Source organism: Hyperolius riggenbachi, chromosome 12 (assembly GCF_040937935.1).
Source record: "Hyperolius riggenbachi isolate aHypRig1 chromosome 12, aHypRig1.pri, whole genome shotgun sequence".
Lineage (NCBI taxonomy): Eukaryota > Metazoa > Chordata > Amphibia > Anura > Hyperoliidae > Hyperolius > Hyperolius riggenbachi.
This window is the reverse complement of record NC_090657.1, coordinates 150,350,673-150,377,971: the sequence shown is the minus strand read 5'-3', so window position 1 is coordinate 150,377,971 and position 27,299 is coordinate 150,350,673. Positions and strand designations below refer to the sequence as shown.

The 27,299-nt window shown below is 43.5% G+C and overlaps 1 protein-coding gene across 6 annotated transcripts in view; it reads left to right on the top strand.

The window, feature by feature from the left end:
- Positions 1-27,299, top strand: part of ZNF385C (zinc finger protein 385C) — a 526,232-nt gene that overhangs the window by 480,540 nt on the left and 18,393 nt on the right. Inside the window, exons 10-12 of one of the 6 annotated variants that reach the window (XR_011025354.1) lie at positions 853-3,574; positions 7,525-7,576; positions 13,509-13,594. Coding sequence is in view for 2 of the 6 variants with exons in the window: in XM_068263760.1 (XP_068119861.1) it covers positions 853-900 (48 nt within the window). In the remaining 4 variants the exon portion in view is untranslated. Of the gene's footprint in view, positions 1-852; positions 7,475-7,524; positions 7,577-13,508; positions 13,595-27,299 lie in introns of those variants that run through there. The other 5 variants (XR_011025356.1, XR_011025353.1, XR_011025355.1 and 2 more) reach the window with 5 other exon arrangements.

Genomic DNA, 27,299 nt, shown 5'->3' with positions numbered 1-27,299 from the left:
TGCTTGTGTGACATCAAATGTGCCCCGTTTCCATGTGGGGCGCGTGTATAGAGCAAGGAGTGCACCCGCGAGACCAGCAGAGGACAAGCGGTGGCTACGGACAGGTAATGTGTATTGGGTACCGTGGAGGTGGGTACATTACACATTAGAGAGGACAGCGTCGGGGGTCTCACTGCGTTCATTGCTCTTCCCCATATCACCTGCCGTTACCATCGTGGGTACAATTGAGCAAGTCGGCCCGACATCTTGCAGCATGTCTGACTGCAAGTCGCCTGATGTATATCCACCATTAGAATCATGGAAAATGTAGCTAAATTTCTTGGTACTTTGCAACAAATTTTAACCAGTTAAACATCTTTTCAAGGGCTTACGTTGCAGAATAAATAAAATATCTCAGATTTGGTCACTACATTTCATTCATGCCCCCACAGATCTGAAAACTTAAATGGTGTGTAAACATACCGCAACAAGGAGCCAAGTCTGACAGGAAATCCAGAAACGTTATATCCTCTTTCAGAGATTCTCCTACAGAAATAAACATACAAATGGCAAACCACGATGGCAAAAATATACGTATAAACAAAAATAACCATTCGTTCTGGCCACACAGAATTGTAAACATTCAGTGGCACATTTGTATTTGATGAAATGATCACATCTACGCAAAAGTGAACTAACAAGAACAATTGATTAACTGTGAATGTTTGATTGAACATGATCATTTCATCAAATGGGACTCCGAGACATTTTTAATTGCATTGATTTGCATGTTTTTCAATATTCACAGGATTTTTTATTGTTGAAATAGCAAAAACATTGACATGATTTACTTCATCCTCTGTTCTGTACCAGCAGCTAGACACCATGGGGCCAGGTTATAAAGATGCAGTGTGCTATTAGAGAACAGTGTTACCAGGACACAAGATGAGCTGAAGACGGTTCGAGCTGTGGAATATCTATACAGAGCAAGATGAGTGTGGGATTATTATTATTATTATTATTTTTATTATTTATATAGAGCCAACATATTCCGCAGCGCTTTACAAAGCACAATAAGACGACAAGGGGAACATAGATATACTAACAAATTGTAAAACAGAGTTCCAAGCAGCACAAATATTGTGACAAAAACAGTAAACATTAGGAGGAGGAGTGTATGGAAATACTAGCTGTCAGAGGCACCCAGAATTTGGTAGATAATGAAGTTGTGCATATCTTCATAAAAACCCATGGGAGATAAATACATTGTCTTTTCCCAGACAACAGGGCCATTTCTAGCTAATTTGATGCACCAGGCACATCACCAATTGCCTCCAAATATTGTGACAGAAAGCTCATAGCCTACATTAATTAGCTATGTCGGCATCAATATAAAATTAATAGGATACACCTTAATAGGAATCTACATAACTGGTCGAAATATTGTCCTGGACAGCCAAAAGATTTGCAACAACCAATATTGCAGACAATTGCAGCTTAATCAGACAATTAATAGTACATTTCATTTCACTGTTATGCTATTCTGATTTCCTTTGCTATGCTAATCAGCAGTGCCCATTTAGGTGTTAATATCACCAACTATCCGTCTTAATCAAGCTAGCAGTAATGTATAAGTGTCCTAAAGCACAGCATAGCTCTGTGGTGCCCTCTACTGCAAGTGTCACTCCAGCCCTGTGCCTGGTGTGCCTATGCCTAAAAACGGCCCTGACAGACATAGCCATCTTCCTCAGCTGCGAGTTTTATGCGGTAATAGGTTGGCCAAGCTCCTCTTTATAGTACATCTGAACCGAGAGCTATATGGTGGCTGCCATATAAATTTCCTTTTAAACAATACTAGTTGCCTGGCAGTCCTGCAGATCTCTTTGGCTGCAGTAGTGACTGAATCACACACCTGAAACAAGTGTGTGGCTAATCTTGTCAGACATATCTGATCTACATGCTTGTTCAGGGTCTATGACTAAAAGTATTAAAGAACAAGTGACACCCATACTAACCTAGAAATAAAAAACACATATATAAGTAGATAAATACTACTTCTTCTTACATGACAGATGTATTGTGCTATCCATGTAATGATTCCTGTGAATTTTATAAAGGAAAAGCAGAAAATCCTATTCTAGGCAGTGGCCATCTTACTAAGCTAATGCTGACATCATATCCTCTCTGACACTTGTTTTCTCTCCTCCCTTCTCTTGCTCATTGTGTATTCATTAGCTGCCCTCCTCCCAGAGTCTTCAGACACTCCCACTGAGGTGTATACTAACAACTGCACTGTCTTTCTTTTTATTTACACATCCAATCACTGAGTCACCTCAGCCTTGCTTGTAAACACAAGTAATCAGAGGGTGTTTCTGATAAGCAGCTCGGCAGGGAAATAAATGGAAGAGGATGAATATATTATAGATAAAAAGAACTCCCAGCATTCAACTCGTTGGCACTGTTTGGCACTAGGACCAGTGCTCCTAAAGTATGTGATAACTACAAACCATAACAGCAGAAAATGTTTTGCAAGTTTTGAATGCAGGATTAGCATCTTTATCACTTAATACACTCAGATCAGTTGCTGTTGAAATTTGATTTTTATGGTGACAATACCGCTTTAAGAGGCTCAGCAGGACAGCCAGGCAATTTGCATTGTTTAAAAGGAAATAAATATGCCAGGCTTCATATCTGTCTTAGTTCAGGTGTGCTTTAAGAGTTGCTTGGCCATCCTATGACTACACAAAGACACGCAACTACGGAAGCTAGCAGTACCCAGCAAAAGGTGGTGGTGTGTGTTTAAATAAATGCAATGCATTATTTATCTCCCATGGGTTTTTATAAACAGAATTTCACTATTTACCACCTTCTGGGTGCCTCTAGTTTACATACCCTTTTTCATCACACACTCATCCTCTAGAAGGAGTAGCAAAAACAGGTATACCAGAGGGTGACAGTATTACAGTGGTTACTGAACAGTAGGGGGCAGTAGTAGACCTACCCCAGTACCTGTAATGTGTATGTGAGTGTGCATCTTTTGCTCACTAGGATTTCAAAGTGTAGTTATAATTTGCAGGTTTTAAAATTCTGTATAGGATTAACCTTTTATACCTTATACTGGTCCACTGCTTCAGTCTTCCTCCCAGGTGCATACTGAGATGGAAAAAGTCCACCTCCGACCACTCCATTAAATTCTCCTTTCATCCCAGTAGGAGGGAGATGACCAGCAGCTCATGCTACATCCTGAGAATTGGAAGGAACTGTGAGTGGTAGCTTGGCCATGCACTCTCCACTTCCAGAATTTTCCAACAGCTAAGCAGAAGACTAGAGGTGTGGCATCAGTCACATGACCATGCTGCTAGTGTCCAAAATTAAAGTATTTACAGCAGCTTTGAAACCATTATTCTTATCTCTACACTGAGGGATCAGTAAACATTGATCCAGGAAAGGGGCTTTACATTTTCCCATTTATTTCAATGAGTAAAGAAATAAGTAGAGTAAGAGCACATTATTTGTATTCCAGCTTCAAGGACATGAAACAAAGAGAAGGCACTCGGTTACAGTTAGTGAGACAGTAGCTGCCCTGTACCCACAGGTAATGGTGGCAAAGTGACAAGTCCAGAGAGGCTTGTGTCGTCTGGACCAAATGAGCAGCAATAGTAACAGTCCAAAGAAGAGAAAAGGCCTGACACTACAAGTCATTTATTCATACAGTGATTGCAAGCATATACATAAACATTGTTGCAAGTTGTAGTGTACCTATGGTCACTGATGCTCGGGATGCAGGGTGATGGCAGAGGGCGCTGGGAGGGGAGGTACAGCCTTACGACCGATTCGCAACTTCGCTTCTTCTGAGGCTGAAGTGTACACCATCTTTTCTCTTCTTTGGACTACACAGTATTTCACCTGAGATGTTGCACGTCACAAGTTTATATGAATACCCCCCTTAGTAGACATGATAGTTGTAAAACTGCAATGTGGGCAACAGCCAATATTGGCGTTTAGTACTACTTTTCTATAGCTCACTGCCCGATGTACTATATTTAAACATCGCATGATTATAACTTGGTCCCCACACCTTCAGTTTTTCCCTTTTATGCTACCAATGCTTGACATGTGCAAGTGATTGTAATAGTGGGCGATGCTGAATTGGTTATGGCCAATGTTTATACGTGTGTACTGCTACATTAAATAATGAATATACTTATAAATACACGTATCCTAACAGAAACCAACAGTTAGTAATGCCAGTAGTCAGTTACTCCCTATGGCCATGTTGTGCAATAGTGTTGGGTGAACTCAATATATTAACAAAAATCAAAAGGTAAAGAATGAAAATAACGAAACAAAACCGTAAAAATCTGACCAAATGATAAGTTGTAAAAACAGAAGCCCACCATAACTGATGGACTTTCCCCCATCACAGACATATCCAGATGTCAAGGCTTGACTTATAGGAGACAGGGCTTTCATCAACTAGTCACATCTTTTACCTAAATAACAAAGTTACAGAACTTTAGGTCCTTCAGGGTGCCATGATCCTGCCTGTTTTAATTAATTAATTAAGTGTTTAAAAGCCTGCAGCCATTATGGGACTCTGAGGAAGCCAGCTGAATTGCCTGAAGTTGTTCTTTAGAAATAGGAGGAGTTAGAACATTGGCAGTAAAGCCGACATGTGTATTAACTAAAGGTGGCCACTAGCAGTCCAATTTCTAGCGCAAAATCATTGGAGCGATCAGATCATTCTGATCGGATGGGATCGGATTTGTTGTAAATCTCCATTGATGGGCACAATTGATTACAAACTATTATAAAAAGAGTCATCTGATTGGATTTTCTTGTTGGTTGTGATAGATAGGAAGCAAAGATTGGTTCGTTGATGGTGTAGTGAATGATGTATTACAATATTTCACTTCAGATCAGAATTATCTGATCACTCAAACGTTTTTTTCGCTAGAAATTGGATCATGAGTGGCCAGCTTAAGAAGCCGCAGAGCAGTGTTGATCTTTGTGCACATACTTCTGTTGATGGTCATACCCCTGTAGCTAAACAGCTGATACAGGTGTAAATGTACTACTTTCTTGGTATACATCTGACTTTGTGGTAAATGTAACAGTGGATGCCTGTGCTGTTGACATGAGATTAAGTAGGTAAGTAAGAATGGCTGCTATGGTATTAGTAGGTTGATAAAAGCTCAGTTACAGCAGTTTTGGCCCAGTTCTTTTCTACCCTGTGTAATGAGCCTATAAGTGATGTCAGTAAAACCCAGTGAATCTAAAGACGGAGAAAGGAGACAGATTAGTGGCAGATATAAAAAGCAGTGGATGCTAGTGTAGGAAAACTCAGTAAGTGCCATACCTCAGAATTTTATGAAGATACACGTTTATTAAATCCTATCATACCTTAGCAGGGATGTTGAACTCCAGTTGATAAGGTCCTCACACATTTTTTCCAAAGCTCAAATTAAATGATGGGACTAAATCAGGAAAGGTGTGATTCATCAAGTAGAACGCGTTTCTCAGCTCATCCTAAACACTGGCATGGATATGGCCCTTATGGACTGGAGCTTGGCACCTGTGCCTTAAAGGAAACCTTATGCAAGTGGCATATGGAGGCTGATACATTTATTCCCTTTTACAATATGCCAGAGCCCTGGTTGTCATGCTGGTGATCTGGCTCCTCTGGTCAATCACCCGGAACAAGCATGCAGCCAGTAGAGAAGGGGCCTATTTATTAACGGGCGAAGAGGCAATGTAGCCTGCCAGAAACCTCCTTTCTTTCTGTGTTTGTCAATTACTCATTATTTATTGCCACATGTATAAAAAGGTAATAACACTGGCTTGCAAAAAAATCATATTTCTACTACTTTGATAGCGCAGAACACCACAGGAAAGAGCGGGCGGGAAAATTTCTCACTGTTCAACTGTTGGCATTTATCTCCGATTTATGGTGACTTCAGCGTGTCAGTTATGCTTCTATCCACCTATTTCATAGATCTATTAATAGGAAATGGGATATTCTGGGAAATAAGAGCCATATTTTTTCTTAGACTCCATTTTTGGAATCCCAATTTTTTAATGTCACATCTTTAAATGAGGTAACAGGTTTTGTTCCCTGGATATCAGCCTTTAAGAAGTGGAGACCTGCAGTTCTGCTTATCAGTGATACAGAAAACAGGTTCTTTGAAAGGGGAATAAAGATGGCAGCCACCATAGTTCTCTTTGTTCAGATTTCCTTTAAGCACATGGCAGCTTTGAATATCAAGACATTCAGGGACCGGCCTACCGTGAAGTGACCTGAATCACATAATTCAAACGGCCAAATCTAGGGGGCGGCGTTTGGACAAACAGTTTGGGCCACCTAGCCAGCACCCTTGTCTGATTGGTTGCGTTCCAAAGCTTCCCCTCTGTGACTGGCCATGGTGATCTCTCGCCGGTGACTAAGCTTATATGGAGGATATATATATGATATGAGGTATATATGATGACGGGGAACATTTGTGGGGGGGAGGGGAGAATTGGTGGCACAAGTTTGCTTCAGGCAGTGGAAAATCTAGAACCAGCCTTGAACATATTGATCATAATCCACCCAAACCGCAATCCCAGGGTTGGACTTGCAATCTGCCAAAACGAAGCACTTTATAGTAAGACTTGACCACCAAGAATGTTATTTTATTGACTCTTGTCCAGTCTTAGTTTTGTGTCTTAAAATAAAATATATAGATATACATAAATAAATATATGACCATAATCCCATCAACAATGAGATCATTGTATATTGTATACATTGTGGAGAATTGGATCAGTAGCTGGAACAAGCTTAGAAATGGAATACTTAGTAAAGGAACAGTAATTCATAACTAAGCACAGCATGTGTAGGTGCCAAAACTTGGCTGACTTAAAGGTAGACCATCCCCAGTGCTTCTGTCAAACCTCAGACATCTCTCTTCATGCTCCATGAGGCAAGTGCTGACCCCTATACCTTGGTGGGCATTTTATGGTTTTGTGTCATATTGTCAGTGGTCTAAGATGTTCTACATAAAAGCACAGTGAATTCCTGAACTGTAGAGCTTACAATCAGTCTGGTGTTTAATGCTTCCGAGGAATACAGGTCCTATTTCCGTCACATTGTATAATGTCTGTCTTGGACTGGAGGTGATGCGATGACATTATGCTGCAGAATGAGGGGAGCGTCATCTTTCCTCTTCCCAATGGCTCCGCAATGAAATGTCTGAGAGTCAAATGGTTGCTTAGCTCGACTGTTCAACTATACAGCAATGCTGTTTGGGTGACCTGTACCTTTCCTTTTCCTTCCAGACTTAGGAGACTGTTTATTGATTATTTTTGGATGTACCCAAACAAATGGAAATATAAATAAAGTAAATATTTGATAAGAACACTGTCTGTTTTCCTTTAAAAATAAATAAAAAAATACAAAGAATGGTGGTGGTGATCTACGGTGATTATATATAAGGTGCATGTTAAATAATCAACTTATGAGAGATATAGTAGTGCCAATGATTGACCTCTTTTTGTAAATCTTAGTTTCCTGTCTGCTAGTTCTGAGGGAGTCACTTCAATCAACTGTGCAAAGCAAGTAAGTCAGACATCGAGATAATCTATGAGATGATTCTGGTTTTCAGGTCGTTGGGAACTGAGCCAATCTCAATCAAACGAAGAGCATATGATTGGCTTAATTCCCCAGGTAAGTAACTGGTAGTGATAGTCAATGAGATGCAAATCATTTTGAGTTGATGCAGGTCTATGCAAATTCTGTAAGCAAATTCATGCAGCTTAAAAATGGACCAATTCAATTTTACCTCAGCAGGATTTGATTGGTTGTTTTGTAAGCTGCATACATTTGCATAATCTTGCATCAACTCAAAATGATTTGCATCTCATTGACCCTCCCTAGTAATTGGCCACTTTCAATTTTACTTACATTTTCTTTTAACCTATTTTATAATGTAATATTGTAATAATCAGCTTTCCGTTCAGTCTGCAGCCAGCTATGAATTGTGAGACATACAGCTTTGTTCTTTCCTTGCAGCTGTGGCAATAGTCCACACATTGCAGACTTATCTGCGCCACATGTTCATTTGTGCAGGATTATTTCCCCCTGCAAGTCAGTGCTTTATATAATTGGTGTGCTCACAGCTTCATTATAGCACATTAGTCCCATTCAACTCAGCTTGGCCTGGCACAGGAGAGGCACAGCATTGAAAAATAGGTAACGCTTACAAAACCTGTGAAACCCGTGCAATGTTTATGTTTTCCCTAAGGATGGATTTTTCACTACATTTTAAAGTGATTTTGTAGTGATTTGCTCCAGTACAGAATGGTGGTAAGGCTGCATATTGTGTAGTGTTATCATGATGCTTTCTCTACCACCACACCAAAATATGGCGAGTCCTATTTACAGGTCTGTCCCCAGCCTACATGACTGCTTCAGAGATGTTGTATTGTAATGGAGGAGGCTGTATGACACAGGTGACACATTTGAGCAAAGCATGTTGGGAAATGGGGTGTGTATTGTATACTAGCACTATTACTGTACAGATCCAGCAGTGTCTATGTTGCTGACTAATTCCTGCCCCTTTACAACAGACAGAACATGATACTGAGGAGGTACAGGGGGTATATACCTAGCCCCTTGTAGTAAATCCTAAGAACTGAGGACACATACACTTATGGTGTAGACAGGAACCTCAATTATTTACTTACTGTACATATTTAGTAATTTGCTCATTTGTTTAGACATATGACTAAAAGTCCTGTTTTAGCAGTACCGACAGGGATTCTTTTCCAATAGTAAACTGTTAATATTTCACTGGTACCATTGGTTTGTTTAGAGAATACTACAGTAATCACAATATTGTTCTTTAAATGAAAGGTGGAGTTTTAGTTTAAAAGGAATCTGAGGTGTGAGGCATATGGAAGGTGTCATACAGGGGCGTAACTAGACTTAATAGGGCCCCCTGCAAAGATGATAGCATGGGGCCCCCTTTGTCCCCGAGCCCCACGGGATTGGGAGCCTGTGAATGGCAGCAGAGAGTGTTCTGCTGTGAAGCAGCCTCTGGAAGCAGGAAAAAATTTCACACGCTCCTGCAAACAGTTTTTGTGAGTGAAAAGGAAGGTTTCTTTGCTAATTGCCTGCGCTTTCAGTTGGGGAGAGAGGTGGAGTGGCCCCCAAAGCCTCTAGGCCTCCCTGCGATGGCAGGGGTCACAGGGGTGATTGTTACACCCATGGTGCCATAAGTCCTGCTGATCTTTCTGCTCAATAGGGTCTAAATCACACACCTGAAACAAGCATGTAGCTAATCTTGTCAGACATCTGATCTGCATGCTTGTTCGGGGTCTATGGCTTAAAGGAAACATCAGGAAACCACCAAAAAAACAGATTTACTCACCTGGGGCTTCCTCCAGCCCCTGGAAGTCTATGCATCCCTCGCCGCAGCTCCGGTCGCCACGAGAGACCCGCTGGGACCGAAGCTGCGGCGAGGTCGCATAGACTTCCAGGAGCTGGAGGATGCCCCAGGTGAGTAAATCTGTTTTTTAGGGGATTGCCTGATGTTTCCTTTAACCACTTGCCGACCGCGCACTCATACCGCGCGTCGGCAAAGTGGCAGCTGCAGGACCAGCGACGCCGTATTGCGTCGCCAGCTGCAGGCTGATCAGGAAGCAGCCGCTCGCGCGAGCGGCTGCTTCCTGTCAATTCACGGCGGGGGGCTCCGTGAATAGCCTGCGGGCCGCCGATGGTGGCTCGCAGGCTAAATGTAAACACAAGCGGAAATAATCCGCTTTGTTTACATTGTACGGCGCTGCTGCGCAGCAGCGCCGTAAGGCAGATCGGCGATCCCCGGCCAATCAGCGGCCGGGGATCGCCGCCATGTGACAGGGGACGTCCTGTCACTGGCTGCACAGGACGGATAGCGTCCTGTGCAGCCCGGAACACCAGGGGGGCCAGGTAGGAGAGGGAGGGGGGGGGATTTCGCCGCGGAGGGGGGCTTTGAGGTGCCCCCCCCCCCGCAACACCGGCAGGCAGGAGCGATCAGACCCCCCCAGCACATCATCCCCATAGTGGGGGAAAAAGGGGGGCGATCTGATCGCTCTGGATGCACCCTGATCTGTGCTGGGGGCTGTAGAGCCCACCCAGCACAGATCACAAATAACAGCGCTGGTCCTTAAGGGGGGGTAAAGGGTGGGTCCTCAAGTGGTTAAAGTATTAGAGGCAGAGGATCAGCGAAACAGCCAGGCAATGTGCATTATTTGAAAGGAAATAAACATGTCAGTCTCCATGCCCCTCTCACCTTGGGTGCCCTTTAACCGCTACAGGACCACATCATGCCGATGGGCGTAAAGTTCTAGGGCTGGCTTTTGCAGGAGATCGCTCCTGCTTGGTATTCAGTCTCCCAGCGGCGATCGCCGCTAGGAAACTGTTAGACAGCGAAACCGCCATCTGTTTAGTACGTACAGTGCTGTGATCTTAGGCAGTGCTATACAGGGGACAGCCGTGCCACTCAGCTGTCCCCTCCAGGGGGACAAAAGTGATCCGCTGTGATAGCTGAAGCCTATCACAGCCGATCACGCTGATTGGCTGGTGAGGGGAGGGGGGGCTGAAGAGGAAATATATTAAAAAAAAAATAGTTAAAAATCTTTAAAAGATAATGTAATAAATATTTCTAAAAAAAAAAAACCACCTAGGGTGCGATCAGACCCCACCAACAGAGAGCTCTGTTGGTGGGGAGAAAAGGGGGGGGGAATCACTTGTGTGCTGAGTTGTGCGGCCCTGCAGCGAGGCTTGTGAAAAATAGCCTGGTCTTTAGGGGGGGTAAAGCCTGTCGTTCTGAAGAGTTTAGGCCCAGTAAATCACATTTACATCTGCCTCTCAAAGCATATTAGCTCCAAATTAGAATTATATTTTTGCATTTAATCTCCTTAGCGGTATTCTAAGGAGGTTAAATGTCGGGCATACCGCTCTCTGGCCTCAGGAGTCCCCCATGAAAATTTTTTGTGATCCAATGACTGTAAAACCTTTAGCTAGCACTAGGCTTGCTAGTATATGTGCCCCGCCCCCACCCCAATCGCCTCTGATCCAGCCAAGTAAATACATTACCCAGCCTGGATCCAGCGAGCAGCACTGCCTCTCCGCACAGCTCCGGTCTCTCTATGGGGAGGTTCAGGTCTGCGCATGACGTCATGTACGATCCTCCCCATAGCGAAGAGCGGAGCTGTGCAGGGAGGCAGCGCCGACCGCTGGATCCAGGCTGGGTAATGTATTAACTGGCTGGATTGGGGCGATCGGGGTTTGCCGGCCACATATGCTAGCTAGCCTAGTGCTAGCTAAAGGTTTTACAGCCATTGGATCACAAATTATTAATGGGGGACTATAAAACTGTAAAACCTCCTGAGCGGCATAACGCTCAGGAGGTTAATACAGTCAGCATTAAACAGACAGGCATACTAAGCTATTGCTATCACTTTTCAGTTTACTGGTCTGTAGAGTGAACCTGTGAAATCACAGATGTGAGCAAAAGTAAATACATTATAGAACAGATTTATAGACTGGACATTATATTTGATAAGAACATTAAACCTGTTTGAAATCTCTTTAAACTGAAGGTCCTCTAAATTGATGTTTGACTGAAGATTGATCAGTAAGGCTGTTTATTAGTTGAATGGATGGAAGTGGCATGGAATTGACACCTGCATTAGCTTTGCACTGCATAGAGGAGTACTGGTCTAGTGGCAGGAGTGGTGCAAATTATATTACATCAGACATCCATCAAATGGTGCAACACTTTCCTAAGTTCCAACTCTTTCTACGCTCTCCACCCCTTCCCCAATTCAACATTAGCATACCTATCAGACACTGAGGTTCCAAATGTTAAAAGTTGAAGGCAGGCTTCTGCTCCATGGTAACTAATTGATGATTACAGCTGATATCACAATCCCCCTAGTGGCCAGACCGCACAATGCCTTCCAATCTGTTTCATCACACAGACCATCCAATCTCGTGGACGCAATAGATGAGCTGAAACCGCTGGAATTTTGGCAGCAGACAGATCAGAGGGAGGCGTGCAATCTATTAAACACAAAATACTAGGATGCCACCATTTTTTTTATAAGAAGACAAGCCCCAATCTGCCTGATACTAATACCTGCAAATAGAACGGTTAAAACACACCCTGTTCTGACTAATAACAACAATTCTCAGTAGCGATCTTCAGAAGCTAGAATTCTTTCTGTGTGTGGCTGAATAGCAGGTGTAGCCGAAAGATAAATGACTTTTAGAAGTCTTTTATTATAAATGCAATATAAATAATTAATATATACAGAAAATCATTAAAATAAACAATTATGGAGACAATAGTAGCACAGTATAAAAATAAAAAGGGAAGAAAATATGTATACTTAAGGTCAGGTGAAAATGTGCTTCTGGGTATGCACATTAAGTTATTTTGTTTCCAGAGCGAAGTTCAAACAAAAATGTCCGCTGCTCGGTCCTCAGAGCAACAGCATGCCTTCGTGAAGATGGAATTTGGAGGACGTCCCCTCTCTGCCTGAAGCTTGGTTTTATTGAAGCTAGTTTTGGGGTTGGACCAAGCCTAACCCCCATCTGGTTGACAACCAATCACAGTTCATGTCCTCTGAGATTTAGGTTTAAATTTATATACTCCTGTCATTTGAAAACGATAAATGCCACATTTGCGCTGATAACAGTACAGATTAATACACAGTGGATCCGGGGGAACATACAGAGATCAAGAATCACGAGTCTAGCCCAAGTAGTTGCACCAAAATTAATAACTCGGCTTAGGAATGAGCTAGGAACTTCCACGATATCTTCAAACGTGCGCAATTTCAACTGTGCCTAAATGTGTTATTTTCGTAGAGATAGTCCATGGCATTCTGCTACAATCTTACAAAAAAAAATGAATGGCTATATTTTCACTTTGTGCTGTTCATACTACGGAGTTATGCTGTGTATCTGCTGGGATGTCTGTGGGACTGTAGTTTCTGAATAGGACCCCTGCTATGTTTATTCTGTCCATAAATGAAGTCAGCAACACTTTGCCATTTGAGCTTGCTGGTCCCTGAAGGAACCCCTTTTGAACCAGGTAATTAAAACAAATATGCCTTATCAGAGGGCCAAAATATCTCATTAAAATAAGCTCTGCCAGCAGCTATGAAAGCCAGAGACCCCAGGCTCACAGTCTGCTGTACCTAAACATAAGATTTTGATCTGGTATGTCAACGACAATCGGTGCAGCAAACCGATTGCGGTTTCTTTTCTCACGGCTCTTCCATAACAGCCGATGTATGCAAGTATGACAATATTTCTATATTTAGCACTATTTTAGATTGTGGCACAATCCCGTGGGTCACACACTTTGAAGACATCCTTGTACGGGTGAGAGTAATTGGGCTTCCAACTCTGTGTTCCTGTATTCTACCTTACACATCTCTGCTGCACTCATGTGATCACACACCTTTTTTGTATATTTCTCCTTGTTTGTACTTCATAGCCGCTGATGAAGCAAGCTTGAGCTGCGAAACCTCGTCAATGTGCATACATATAATAATACTTCGAATGGACATGCCTGGAGGGAACTGTGGACTTAACAAATGCTCATGTTTATGGTGACAATAAGTGTATTTATTTTATTTATTTTTTTAGAAAATGTATATTGAAGTTTTAAAAATGCAGAAAAAACAAAAACATTCCCAGACTTTAATCCCACCCTCTAACCCCCCACACCCCAAACATCCCAGGGCCCATACAAATACATCCGCCAAGTATCATACACATATGTAGTAATAATCATGACATTATGAAAAATTGACATCTTCTATCCATCAGTACCAGCAGAGCCTCCAACATATAATTTTAGCATTACATATGTATTTCAGACACACTGATTGTAATATCCAGGTCAGATATAACTGTCTTACCATTCTCTGTCCATAGACTCCATACCTTATCAAACTTTGCCGGATGACCTCTATTTTGATATGTAATGCTGGGAATACACGGCTCGATTCTGAGTCATTAAGATGGCTCGATAGATAATTTCCGACACGTCCGATCTCCCGCCCGATCGTTTCGCCGCTCGATTCTGCATTGAGGACAATGGAAAAAGATAAGAACGAGCTGAAGATGAGAGAATCGCCTGCAGAATCGAGCGGTGAAGCAATCGAGCGGCAAAATCGAGCCGTGTATGCCTAGCATAAGATTATACAGATGTAGATTTTGATTATCCAGGCATTTAGAATTATCCAATGAAGGAAGATTGGGCGTTTTCCATTTTAATAAAAGGGACTTTCTAGCGTAAAAGTAGGCAATCCTAAGAAATAATTGCTTATGTTTGTTATAAGTAGCATTGTCAATAATTCCCAGCATGGACACTTTGGCTATCATTCATGAACAGGCTGTCGGTAAAGAGAATTAGTGCGGGAAAACACCGCTGGTGAATTTTTAGACTTCTGGGTGGGCATTCATAAAGATGTATCCATGTGCGGAAGCAGTGCGGAGATTCCCCGAGCTAAGCTGGCTGTAGGCAGGCGGAGACACGGAAGCTGCAGAGTTGATACATTTCTCCGTGTTCCGCTCTGCTGCAGCTGCCTGGGAGGTCTGTGTGTCTCCATTCACTTACATTGGTATCGCCACATCAGAGGGAGCGGAACTTCCCGACCTCACACCGCTTGCGGTGATCTTCATGAATGAACATTTTGCTACATTTGTACCGATAATCACCGCACAAGGCGGTGATTTATCACTCTGCTCGGTAGTGTCATTTTTCCATGCGGAAAGAGCCTTTATGAATGCTGACTTTGCCGAGTGGTCGGTAAAGTCAGCTGTTTTAAGCATTTCCGCATGCGGAAATGCTTTATGAATGATAGCCTTCAAAGGATAAATCAACCGGACGTTGCAAAAAAAATGTGTGACAGATTTCCAGAACACTTGGACCAATTCGCAACTCCATACACAGTGGATAAAATCTGCCCCTTGGAGTCCACGCTTAGTCCAACACCCCGAGCTGCTGCCCCAACCCATTTTTAGACACAAGGCCTCAATTCACTAAGCTTATCTCCTGTCTTTAATAACGTTTCTAGAGTTATCACCATGGTGATAAGATGTAGTATTCAGGAAATTTACATCAGGAAAACCTAAAGTTAACTCTTCTGTTTTTAATTTAAGGAGAGATCTCTAAAGTTAGCGTTTCAATCCTTAAGATAACTACAGAATTCTAAAGTTAAAGACAGAATTCTAAAGTTAAAGGCTGTTAAAGTGGACCCAAATTAAAAATACAAGATTTCAGATATAAAAATCTATTTTCTAAATTATAATAATAAATAGCAGCCTTTTTCAGCTGCATGATGACAAATATAAAATATTTTAATTTTTTTGGAGAAAACCCTCCCTACCTTTCAAATTGCCGGGACAAAATCCAGCATACTGGTGGAGTAGATGGTATCCAGCAAAGGAGGAATTGCTAATGACTGCCACCTGTATAACCCTAGTTATGAAAAGTGAAGGGTGAAAAGCATGCACTGAAATGCTCATAAGCTTGAAGGAGTGTTTATTTATCTTTGTATATGTCAGAGAGGTGCAACTAAAAATGTTGAACTAAAAGAAAAAGTTTGGTTTGGGTCCGCTTTAATTGACTGCATGTGAAAATAACTAGTGAATTGAGGCCATTGGCCTCAATTCACTAAGATCCTGCTGGAGATAATAAGGCAAGAGTAAACTTACCTCCACACAGTAAAGGTGGCCACACACGATACAATAAAATTATCCGATTTTACAGCAATTCGATAAAAACGATTGGATCTCCAGAAAAAATTGAAAGATTTTTTTTTCATTCGACTGAAAAATCTGATCGGATTTCCCGGTTTCTTCTATTTTTATCAATCCGGAATGCCAGATATTTTTCTTCAATCTTTCCAAAGATTGTATGGTGTGTGTTAAATTGTAAATTTATTAATATACACACCTTAGCAATTTTGTCAGTTTCCAATCATTTTTATCATAACTGGGGAAAAATTGAACATGTGTGTGGTACATTGGGCAGATTTTTGAAATGTTACAATTAGTCAGAAAAATTGATTGCAATTCTTAAATTGAACAGATATTTAAAAAAATGTATGGTGTGTGGCCACCTAAGTTATCTTATCTCTCCATTCCTTAAGTTACCTCCTGTGTAGTTCTTTTCAGAATTCTGGAGTTATTTTAACCTCTTGAGGACTGCAGTGCTACACCCCCCCTAGTGACCAGGCCATTTTTAGTAAAATAGGCCACTACAGCTTTAAGGCTAAGCTGCAGGGCCGCACAACACAGCACACGAGTGATTCCCCCCTTTTCTCCCCACCAACAGAGCTCTCTGTTGGTGGGGTCTGATCGCCCCCAGATTGTTTATTTATTTTTTTACAAATATTTTTGTTACTGTTTTTTATTAAAAAAAAAGTATGTTTCTTTAAATATATTCCCGACCTCCCTACAGCCAGCCAATTATGGCGATCGGCTGTCATAGGCTTCTGCCTATGAGAGCCGATCGCTCTCCATTGTCCCAGGGGGACAGCCGTGTCACACGGCTGTCCCCAGTACAGCGCTGCTGCTGATTGCAGCTATGTACATGTAAATAGATGGCAATCACGCCGTCTAACAGTCTCCCGAGTGGCAATAGCCGCTCGGAGACTGAAGGCGGCGCGGAGCTCCACCCCCCAAGCAGGAGATGCGCACGCAGCCTGCGCGCGATCTCCTGCATTAGCTGGCCCCAGGACTTTACTCCAATTGGCGTTAGGCGGTCCTGGGGCTGCTGCCGCGGCCATGCCCATCGTCGGCAAGAGGTTAAGGATTAACTTTAGAGATCTCACCTTAACTTAAAGACAGAAGAGTTAACTTCAGGTTTGCCTGAGGTAAAATGTTTCCTGAATACTACATGCCTTATCACCATGCTGATAACTCTAGAAACGTTATTAAAGACAGGAGATGAGCTTAGTGAATTGAGGCCAATGAGTATATTTTATTACCATATTGTTCGATCTATGATTTTAATCATTGGTCATTAAAAGTAACGATTTAGTAAGAATTTCAGGTACACTATGCTCCTAAAAAACCTTTACATGGATATCTACAGCCAACAACAGAGCTGCTCAACTCTTCCACACAGTGGAATCACTCTGCAATCCTTCCTGCCTAAAAGCCCCAACCACATTCTCCAGGGAAAGGTGTGAAGAATTATCTGCCTTCTTCACAAACAAGGTGTCTGCCATCCTTGCCAGCATTACACCAACAACATCAATTGACCACTGGACTTTGCATACTGTATGCCTACTACCGTACCACCATGGCAAGTCTTTGACACTCTGAGTAAATAAGATTTTGGAATTCTCATTCAAAGTCTCCGCCCCACTACCTGCAACCTGGATCTTGGCATAACTGGATCCTTAATGCAGTGCCCAGAGCTGATCAGGCCAGCACTTCACAAAATCACTCAGTGCTCCTTGCAAAGTGGACTTTTCCCAGAAGAACTAAAGAAAGCAATCATAAAACCCCTCTTGAAGAAACCATCACTAGATCCTCATTCTGTGACCAACTACAGACCTGTGGCGAACTTACCATTCCTATCAAAAGTTATCGAGAAAGCAGTCGCCAACCAGCTAGAAGCCAGGCTTACAGATAACAGCATCTTTGATACTTTTCAGTCAGGATTCAGGAAAAGGCACAGCACTGAAACGGCATTAGTCCGAGTAATGAATGATCTACTTACTGCAAGGGACAAGGGTGATTGCTCAATTCTGATTCTTCTTGACTTGTCTGCAGCATTTGATACTGTGGATCATGAAATACTTATCCAGCAACTGAAGAATTGGCCTAAAGGGTACTGCTCTCAGCTGGTTTCAGACCTTCCTATCTGGCAGGACACAGCAAGTATGTCTGGGCACACACTACTCTAACCCAGTGTCACTTGCCTATGGAGTTCCACAGGGTTCTGTACCATCACCATTACTCTGCAGTCTACATGCTCCCTCTGGGCAAAATAATCCAGAACTATGGCCTAGGATACCATTGTTATGCAGATGACACACATCTGTATCTGTCCTTCAAGCCTGGCACCCAAGACCCATCAGCATCCATAAATGCGTGTCTAGTGGATTTACAAAATTGGATGAACACAAGCTGGCTGAGGCTGAACTCTGACAAAACAGAGGTGTTGGTGGTAGGTGGTCCACACATGATGGATAAAGTTCAAAACGCTCACCAACTCAAACTAGCAATTGGGGGAGATACCGTACAGTATAAAGACTCTGTGCGAAACCTTGGGGTGATCCTGGATGGAAATCTAAAACTCAGACAGCAGGTATCAGCTGTTGTCAAGTCTTCCATCTTCCATCTAAGAAATATAGAGAAAATCAAACACCTTATCCCAGCTGAAGACCTACCTGCCCTGGTTCATGCATTTGTATCCTCCCGCCTAGACTACTGCAACGCCCTGTTCATCGGATCTACAGATAAGGTTCTGCGCCCCTTACAATTAGTACAGAATGCTTCAGCCAGACTCCTAGCCAATGCCCCCTGCAGCTCCCACATCACCCCAGTACTGCAAACTCTTCACTGGTTGCCAGTAAAATGGAGAATCAATGTTAAAATCTGCCTGCTGACATTCAAGGCTCTAAACCACATGGGACCCAAATACATAGTGGATCTATTGGAACTTTATGCCCCTCCACGCACCCTCCGCTCTGCCAACAAGATGAAGCTGGTTATTCCCAGGATTTACTTAGCATTTGGTGCCTGGGCCTTTTCCTATGCAGCCCCTACTCTATGGAACTTACTTCCACAATCAGTACGAGAGGCTCCTTCTCTGGACAGCTTTTAAAAAAAGGCTAAAAACTCACCTCTTTTCCCTATCCTTTGAGACTGCATAATGCAAGCACGGCGCTTTAAATCCCCAGGGAGAAAAGCGCTATAGAAATATTATTGTTATAAATGCCTTTATTCTCCCACACCATTTTCTTTCCCAGTTCTAAGCTCTGAAGAGTACATAGAAACTGATCTAAGGACTACAGGCAATACAGGCAAGCATGACGAGATGTCTGTGTTCTCGGTTTCCCATCTGGCCATCCTTTGTGATGTTACAGGTTCACTTTAAAGGGACTCCGAGCAGTGCAGAAACTATGGAAAGATGCATATCATTTTAAAGCTCTCTTTCTCCTCTTTCCAATGATATATAAACCACTGCCCTACGCCTTTTAGTTTTCACTATTTTCGCGATTGAAATTGCAGCAGCCGTGATTTCAATTGCGAAAATAAAGAAAACTAAAAGGCGTAGGGCAACGATTTAGGTGTCACCAGAAAGAGGAGAAAGAGAGCTTTAAAATGATATCCATCTTTCCATAGTTGCATTGTATTACACAGGGCGACTTTTTCTGCTGAATGGAGCTGCTGACACTGGGGAAAGTGTCGTCCTGTGTAATACAAGTAACTATGGAAAGATGGATATCATTTTAAAGCTATCTTTCTCCTCTTTCTGTCGACACTTAAATCGTCGCTCTACGCCTTTTAGTTTTCTTTATTTTCGCGATTGAAATCGCAGCCGCGGCAATTTCAATCGCGAAAATAGCAAAAACTAGAAGGCGTAGGGCGGTGGTTTATATATCATTGAAAAGAGGAGAAAGAGAGCTTTAAAATGATATGCATCTTTCCATAGTTTCTGCACTGCTCGGAGTCCCTTTAATGCATGAAGTCCTAGCAGCCTCGAAATAAGCTTAAGATTAATGTAGCATTTTAAAAATGTACAAAACAGCCTTGGTGTTCTTTTCTTAGAACTGCCAAGTTGCTTGCTCAGATTTTGCTACTTTTATCAGTGTGAGTCAGTTTTGCCTGGAGGAAGGTGGGTGGAGCCATTCCAGAAGCTGTCCTTTTTATCTCTGTCCGGCCGCAGGAAAGATAGAATTAATGTCGATGATGCACATTGTCTGCGTCACCCAGTTTCTCTGCAGTGGCTACAATGACATTTAACACTTAGTCACAATAGAAGAAAAAGTATATCTAGTAGCTGCAAGGACTGTGGCTACATGTTTGTACTGCTGTCGGCTTATTTTCAAAAGGCATAAAAATCAGCCTTGTGTGAGCAGCTGAATGCTTCATTTCAAAACTAGCCGTATCCTGAATGAGCAAAGAGGTACAGTACATCCCTCATCTGCTGGCACTGCCAGTAATAGGAGGATGGCATTCTGCATCTTGACCTGAAAATTGCATACTGCTAATCAGATTCGGAACAAAATCACTGTTTCGCAGGACGAAGGTGCTTGATTTTCAGAAACTCCTGCTTTACTGACAGCTCTGAATTGTAGAAGCTCTGAGCAGCGCTCTGGCCAATTGGGTTCTGTTTTCATCCCTAATAGTCAGAGTATAAATGGACACTTGTCAGCCAGCATTATAAAAATACTGGCAGGAAGCTCACTTGTCTGTCTTTTCTGTGTGGGGTTTCCTGCATGCGTTTTCTTCCATGCATTTTCTGCACACCAGGGGCTTGATTCACAAAAGAGTGCTTACTGTTAGCACGGGCTTTTTTGGCGCAAATTTTCGCGTTCATGCGCAATTAAACGTTTGCACGTGAAATCATTACCGTTTTCATGCACAAACGCAAATTTTCGCGAGCAAACGGTAACAATTTTGCACGAAAATTCGCGAAAACGATAACGATTTCACGCAAAACTGGTTAATTGCGTGCGAACGCAAAAATTTGCGTGAAAAACGGCAGTGCTAACAGTTAGTACTCTTTTGTGAATCAAGCCCCAGGTGTTCTATATGTGGGAAACATGCACATTTTTTACAACAGCTAATGTAATTGATAGGGAAAACACAACAGCTGAAGTAACATTTTGTAGGATGAAGGGACCCCTGATGGGAACTTTATAACTGCAGGGAGTCCCTGACAGATAATGCCAAAATACCAGTGAAAGAGTCATTTCACCAATACTAGCCCTTAAAGTAAACCAGAGCTGTGGGAAAAAGATTTGAAACTCATTTGCGGCTTCCTCCAGCAGCATAAACAGGTCTGAGTCCCACATCGTCTTCCAGCGGTCTGCCATTCAGCCGCGGTAACTGGTTCAGACGTGTCAGTCTGCGTCTACTGTGCATGCGTGGGAGGTCCTTTATTCCCCGCAGCTCTGCTACACTTTAAAGTGAACCCGAGGGTAAAATACAATGATGAGATAAACAATTGTATTTATTGACAAAGTCTATGACATTTTGGGAATAACAGAGACATGGATGGATGAAAGCCAGGATTCATGAAGCTGCAGAACTGCAATTACTACAGCAGACTGAAAAAGCTGCAAGTAAAAATGAGGTCATAGTTATGGGTGACTTCAACTTTCCAGTCGCTGACTGGAGTATTGAGGCTACCCATTCTGGTAAAAGCAGCAGATTTCTGGCAACACTACAGGACAGTTACCTGACTCAAATGGTAACAGAACCAACAAGTGGGAATGTGTTACTGCATTTGATCATTTCAGATAGACCAGATAATGTATCAAATGTGCGGGTTCAAGAACATTTGGGAAATAATGATCACAACATGATAACGTTTGATCTGGTGACTGATAGGCCACGGGGCAGCGGGACCACTAAAACTATGAATTTTAGAATAGCAGAGTTCAATCAACTCAGGCAGGCACTAAGTTTGGTGAACTGGGATAATGTACTACAAGGGAAGGACACTGAAGGGAAATGGCAAGCTTTTAAAATTATTCTCAATCAATATTGTAGTAAATACAGTGGGATGTGAAAGTTTGGGCAACCTTGTTAATCATCTTGATTTTCCTGTATAAATCGTTGGTTGTTACGATAAAAAATGTCAGTTAAATATATCATATAGGAGACACAGACAGTGATATTTGAGAAGTGAAATGAAGTTTATTGTATTTACAGAAAGTGTGCAATAATTGCTCAAACCAAATTTGGCAGGTGCATAAATGTGGGCACCACAAAAAAGAAATAAATATTTAGTAGATCCTCCTTTTTGTAGAAATTACAGCTTCTAAATGCTTCCTGAAGGTTCCAATGAGAGTCTGGATTCTGGTTGAAGGTATTTTGGATCATTCCTCTTTACAAAACATCTCTGTGAGAAAACGCGGAAAAGCCGCCGCATATGCCAAGAACGAGGCGGCTGATTCCGCGTCCAAAGCGGCGGTTTGCACGCATGGACACGCGTCTGGTAGTATGGTGGAATGCGGAAAAGCCGCTGCATGCCCTGACAGCAAAGCAGCTGCTTGCATGCGGCGGCGTGTGCTTGGTGTGGCTGGGTCTGTTAGTGCACCTAGACAGATGGAGAGCTATGCACGCGCGGGCCTGAATGCAGGACCTTTATACCAGCAGGGGAAGTGTCAGCTGATCAGGAAGGTCAGCTGACTCCTGTAGGACTCATGATTGGCTGAATGGTTCGGGCGGGGCAGCAGAGTCCAGCAACTATATATTCTGCTGCTTGTCAGTTGCTGGTTGTCTGCCATTGCTAACACTTGCGTGAAGGCACTCAGACCTTAGCTAGACCCGACAGTGTGCCAGAACTGGCTGGAGCTGTGAATCCACACTGAGTCAGATTCTTGATAGCTTAAAGTACTAATTGTATGGTATTATTTGTTAGACCAGTTCCAGGGTGTTGAGATCAAGGCCCTCACACCCCAGACTAGGAATACTGTGTATCCTCTGTGTATTCTCTAGACTAGTTCCAGGGTGTTGTGAACACGGACCTCACACCCAAGACTAGGGAACTGTATTATCTTTTATGTTATGCTCTAGACTAGTTCCAGGGTGTTGTGAATACGGACCTCACACCCAAGACTAGGGAACTGTATTATCTTTTATGTTATGCTCCAGACTAGTTCCAGGGTGTTGTGAATACGGACCTCACACCCAAGACTAGGGAACTGTATTATCATTTATGTTATACTCCAGACTAGTTCCAGGGTGTTGTGAATACGGACCTCACACCCAGACTAGGTTGTGTTATTACTGTGTTATGTTAGCCCAGTTCAGGGCAAAGCCTTACATATTAGCAGCAGGGCTTCCTGCGCCCCAGCCTTGGTCCCTCGCTCAGGGGTCCACAGGCTACAGGAATCTCACCCACCGCTCAGGGGTGAATTCCTCGGGAGTATAGGCCACCAGCTCCTCTGGTGGTCTTTACTCAGAGTTGTTACTGTTGCACCAAACACTTACACTCTCCCTGGTGTCTAGAGGTTAGACATATCTGATTATTGACGATTCCGCAGATCCTCAATAATCGGGTATATCTGTATTTTTGGGGATACTGCGGATCGCCAAGGATCAGATTCTCTCTCTGGTTGCTGACACCGATCGTTACAGGATGGCAGACCGAACCCAAATGGACGCACTGTATAGCCATGTTGAAGTCCTGACCACCGCGGTAAACCAACTTTCCGCGGCAGTTTTGAACCAACAGACCCAGATATGTCAGATATTTGGGGCTATTTCAGGACTTCAATCAGTGCGATCTCCTCTTAGCACAGACATACGTATGCCTGTACCTGAAAATTTTTCTGGCGACAGATCTGATTTTCGGAACTTTAGAAATAGAGTGTTATCATACTTTGAGTTAAGGCCTAATTCGTCTGGAACCGAGGCACAGAGAATTACGTTCATTAAGACTCTGTTGTCAGGGGATTCCCAGACCTGGGCATGTGGTCTTCCTATTGGGCATCAGGCCCTGACCTCGGTCGATTAATTTTTTGAGGCTATGGCTATGATTTACGATGACCCAGACATCGCCTCGACTTCTGAACGGAAGCTTAAGCTTCTGGGTCAGGGCAAAGGTCCGGTGGAAAATTATGCTGCGGAGTTTAGGAGGTGGGCAGTCTCGGCTAGATGGGACGCATTCGCCCTCCTAGACTGTTTTTTGGCCGGATTGTCAGATAATATTCATGAGGTAATGATAGGCCATCCTGAGCCCGAATCATTGGATGAGGCAATCTCTTTGGCCATACAGATAGATCGCCGTTTGCGCCACCAGAGACAGATTCGTGGTAGAGTGGCCAGAAGGTCTATCTTACACGACTCTTCTCGGTCTCCCTCACCTCCAGGCGAACCTATGCAAATTGGGTACACAAGGTTGAATCTGGGGGAAAAGAGTCGCAGGAGCCCAAAGAAGAACGCTTTACATGGTTCCACTAGGCCAGACAAAAGCTATCGCCTAGGATTAGTCAAAATCATAGGTAAGCAGGGTTCATCCCTGAACGATGGTCGGCTGATCCTTCCTTGTTCGGTTACGTGGGAAGGTCGGACCAAGTCCGCAGATGCCATGGTGGACTCGGGTTCATCAGCGAACCTCATCGATTACGATTTTGCCAAAAGTCTGGGGATACCGTTATCTGCACCCGACCGGCAGATTTCGGTCACTGCAGTGGACGACTCTCCATTGCGCAGTGCCCAGTTTCTTTCCCAAACCCCCCTGCTGTCATGTTGTTTGGGGGCAGTGCATGAAGAAAGTTTACAGTTCCTGGTCCTGCCGATGAAAGGGTCTGCTGTTGTTCTCGGTATGCCCTGGTTGCAACTCCACTCTCCACTGATTGACTGGGCTTCAGGACAGTTACTGAACTGGTCAGCTCATTGTCATGAGCACTGTTTAAAGAAGGGCGAGGTGGATAAAACTAGGATACAGGTCGCAGGAAAGGCAGGACAGTGTACAGTTATTTCTAATGGTTCCTGTTCCTCACGGTTTCCTCTCATGCATAAATCTGATAGCAAAAGCCCCAAAGCAGACACTTTAGACAGGGGTTTTTGGCCCCAAACCATTCTATCACCAAAAAAACAGGCTGACAAAAAATCATTTCCTGTGTCCCCGCCCGGGGCAGCGCTGCAGGTGGATTCCACTCCTTCCCTCCCTGGGTGGATTGATGGCCGGCCTGAGTATGAGATAAAAGGAAAATTCTCTAACTTATGTCCTGAAAAGCCAGGAAGGAGATGTCCGGAGTCCACTCCTCAGGGGGGGGTACTGTGAGAAAACGCGGAAAAGCCGCCGCATATGCCAAGAACGAGGCGGCTGATTCCGCGTCCAAAGCGGCGGTTTGCACGCATGGACACGCGTCTGGTAGTATGGTGGAATGCGGAAAAGCCGCTGCATGTCCTGACAGCAAAGCAGCTGCTTGCATGCGGCGGCGTGTGCTTGGTGTGGCTGGGTCTGTTAGTGCACCTAGACAGATGGAGAGCTATGCACGCGCGGGCCTGAATGCAGGACCTTTATACCAGCAGGGGAAGTGTCAGCTGATCAGGAAGGTCAGCTGACTCCTGTAGGACTCATGATTGGCTGAATGGTTCGGGCGGGGCAGCAGAGTCCAGCAACTATATATTCTGCTGCTTGTCAGTTGCTGGTTGTCTGCCATTGCTAACACTTGCGTGAAGGCACTCAGACCTTAGCTAGACCCGACAGTGTGCCAGAACCGGCTGGAGCTGTGAATCCACACTGAGTCAGATTCTTGATAGCTTAAAGTACTAATTGTATGGTATTATTTGTTAGACCAGTTCCAGGGTGTTGAGATCAAGGCCCTCACACCCCAGACTAGGAATACTGTGTATCCTCTGTGTATTCTCTAGACTAGTTCCAGGGTGTTGTGAATACGGACCTCACACCCAAGACTAGGGAACTGTATTATCTTTTATGTTATGCTCTAGACTAGTTCCAGGGTGTTGTGAATACGGACCTCACACCCAAGACTAGGGAACTGTATTATCTTTTATGTTATGCTCCAGACTAGTTCCAGGGTGTTGTGAATACGGACCTCACACCCAAGACTAGGGAACTGTATTATCATTTATGTTATACTCCAGACTAGTTCCAGGGTGTTGTGAATACGGACCTCACACCCAGACTAGGTTGTGTTATTACTGTGTTATGTTAGCCCAGTTCAGGGCAAAGCCTTACATATTAGCAGCAGGGCTTCCTGCGCCCCAGCCTTGGTCCCTCGCTCAGGGGTCCACAGGCTACAGGAATCTCACCCACCGCTCAGGGGTGAATTCCTCGGGAGTATAGGCCACCAGCTCCTCTGGTGGTCTTTACTCAGAGTTGTTACTGTTGCACCAAACACTTACACTCTCCCTGGTGTCTAGAGGTTAGACATATCTGATTATTGACGATTCCGCAGATCCTCAATAATCGGGTATATCTGTATTTTTGGGGATACTGCGGATCGCCAAGGATCAGATTCTCTCTCTGGTTGCTGACACCGATCGTTACAATCTCTAGTTCATTCAGGTTTGATGGCTTCTGAGCATGGACAGCTCTCTTTAACTCACACCACAGATTTTCAATTATATTCAGGTCTGGGGACTGAGATGGCCATTCCAGAATGTTGTACTTGTTCCTCTGCATGAATGCCTTAGTGGATTTTGAGCAGTGTTTAGGGTCATTGTCTTGTTGAAAGATCCATCCCTGATGCAGCTTCAGCTTTGTCACTGATTCCTGGACATTGGTCTTCAGAATCTGCTGATACTGAGTGGAATCCACTCGTCCCTCAACATTGACAAGATTCCCAGTCCCTGCACTGGCCACACAGCATGATGGAACCACCACTATATTTTACTGTAGGTAGCAGGTGTTTTTCTTGGAATGCTGTGCTTTTTCCTCCATGCATAATGCCCCTTGTTATGCCCAAATAACTCAATTTTAGTTTCATCAGTCCACAGCACAGCATTCCAAAATGAAGCTGGCTTGTCCAAATTTGCTTTAGCATACCTCAAGCGGCTCTGTTTGTGCTGCGGGCGGATAAAAGGCTTCCTCTGCATCACTCTCGCATACAGTATCTGCTTGTGTAAAGTGCACCAAATGGTTGAACAATGCATAGTGACTCCATCTGCAGCAAGATGATGTTGTAGGTCTTTGGTACTGGTCTGTGGGTTGACTGACTGTTCTCACCATTCGTCGCTTCTGTATTTATGAGATTTTTCTTGGTCTGCCACTTTGAGACTTAACTTGAACTGAGCCTGTGGTCTTCCATTTCCTCAGTATGTTCCTAACTGTGGAAACAGACAGCTGAAATCCCTGAGACAGCTTTCTGTATCCTTCCCCTAAACTATGATGGTAAACAATCTTTGTCTTCAGGTCATTTGAGAGTTGTTTTGAGATCCCCATGTTGCTACTCTTCAGAGAAAATTAAGAGGATGGAGACTTACAATTGACCCCTTAAATACTCTCTCATAGTTGGATTCACCTGTGTATGTAGGTCAGGGGTCACTGAGCTTACCCAGCCAATTTGAGTTCCAATAATTAGCTCTAAAGGTTTTGGAATCAATAAAATGA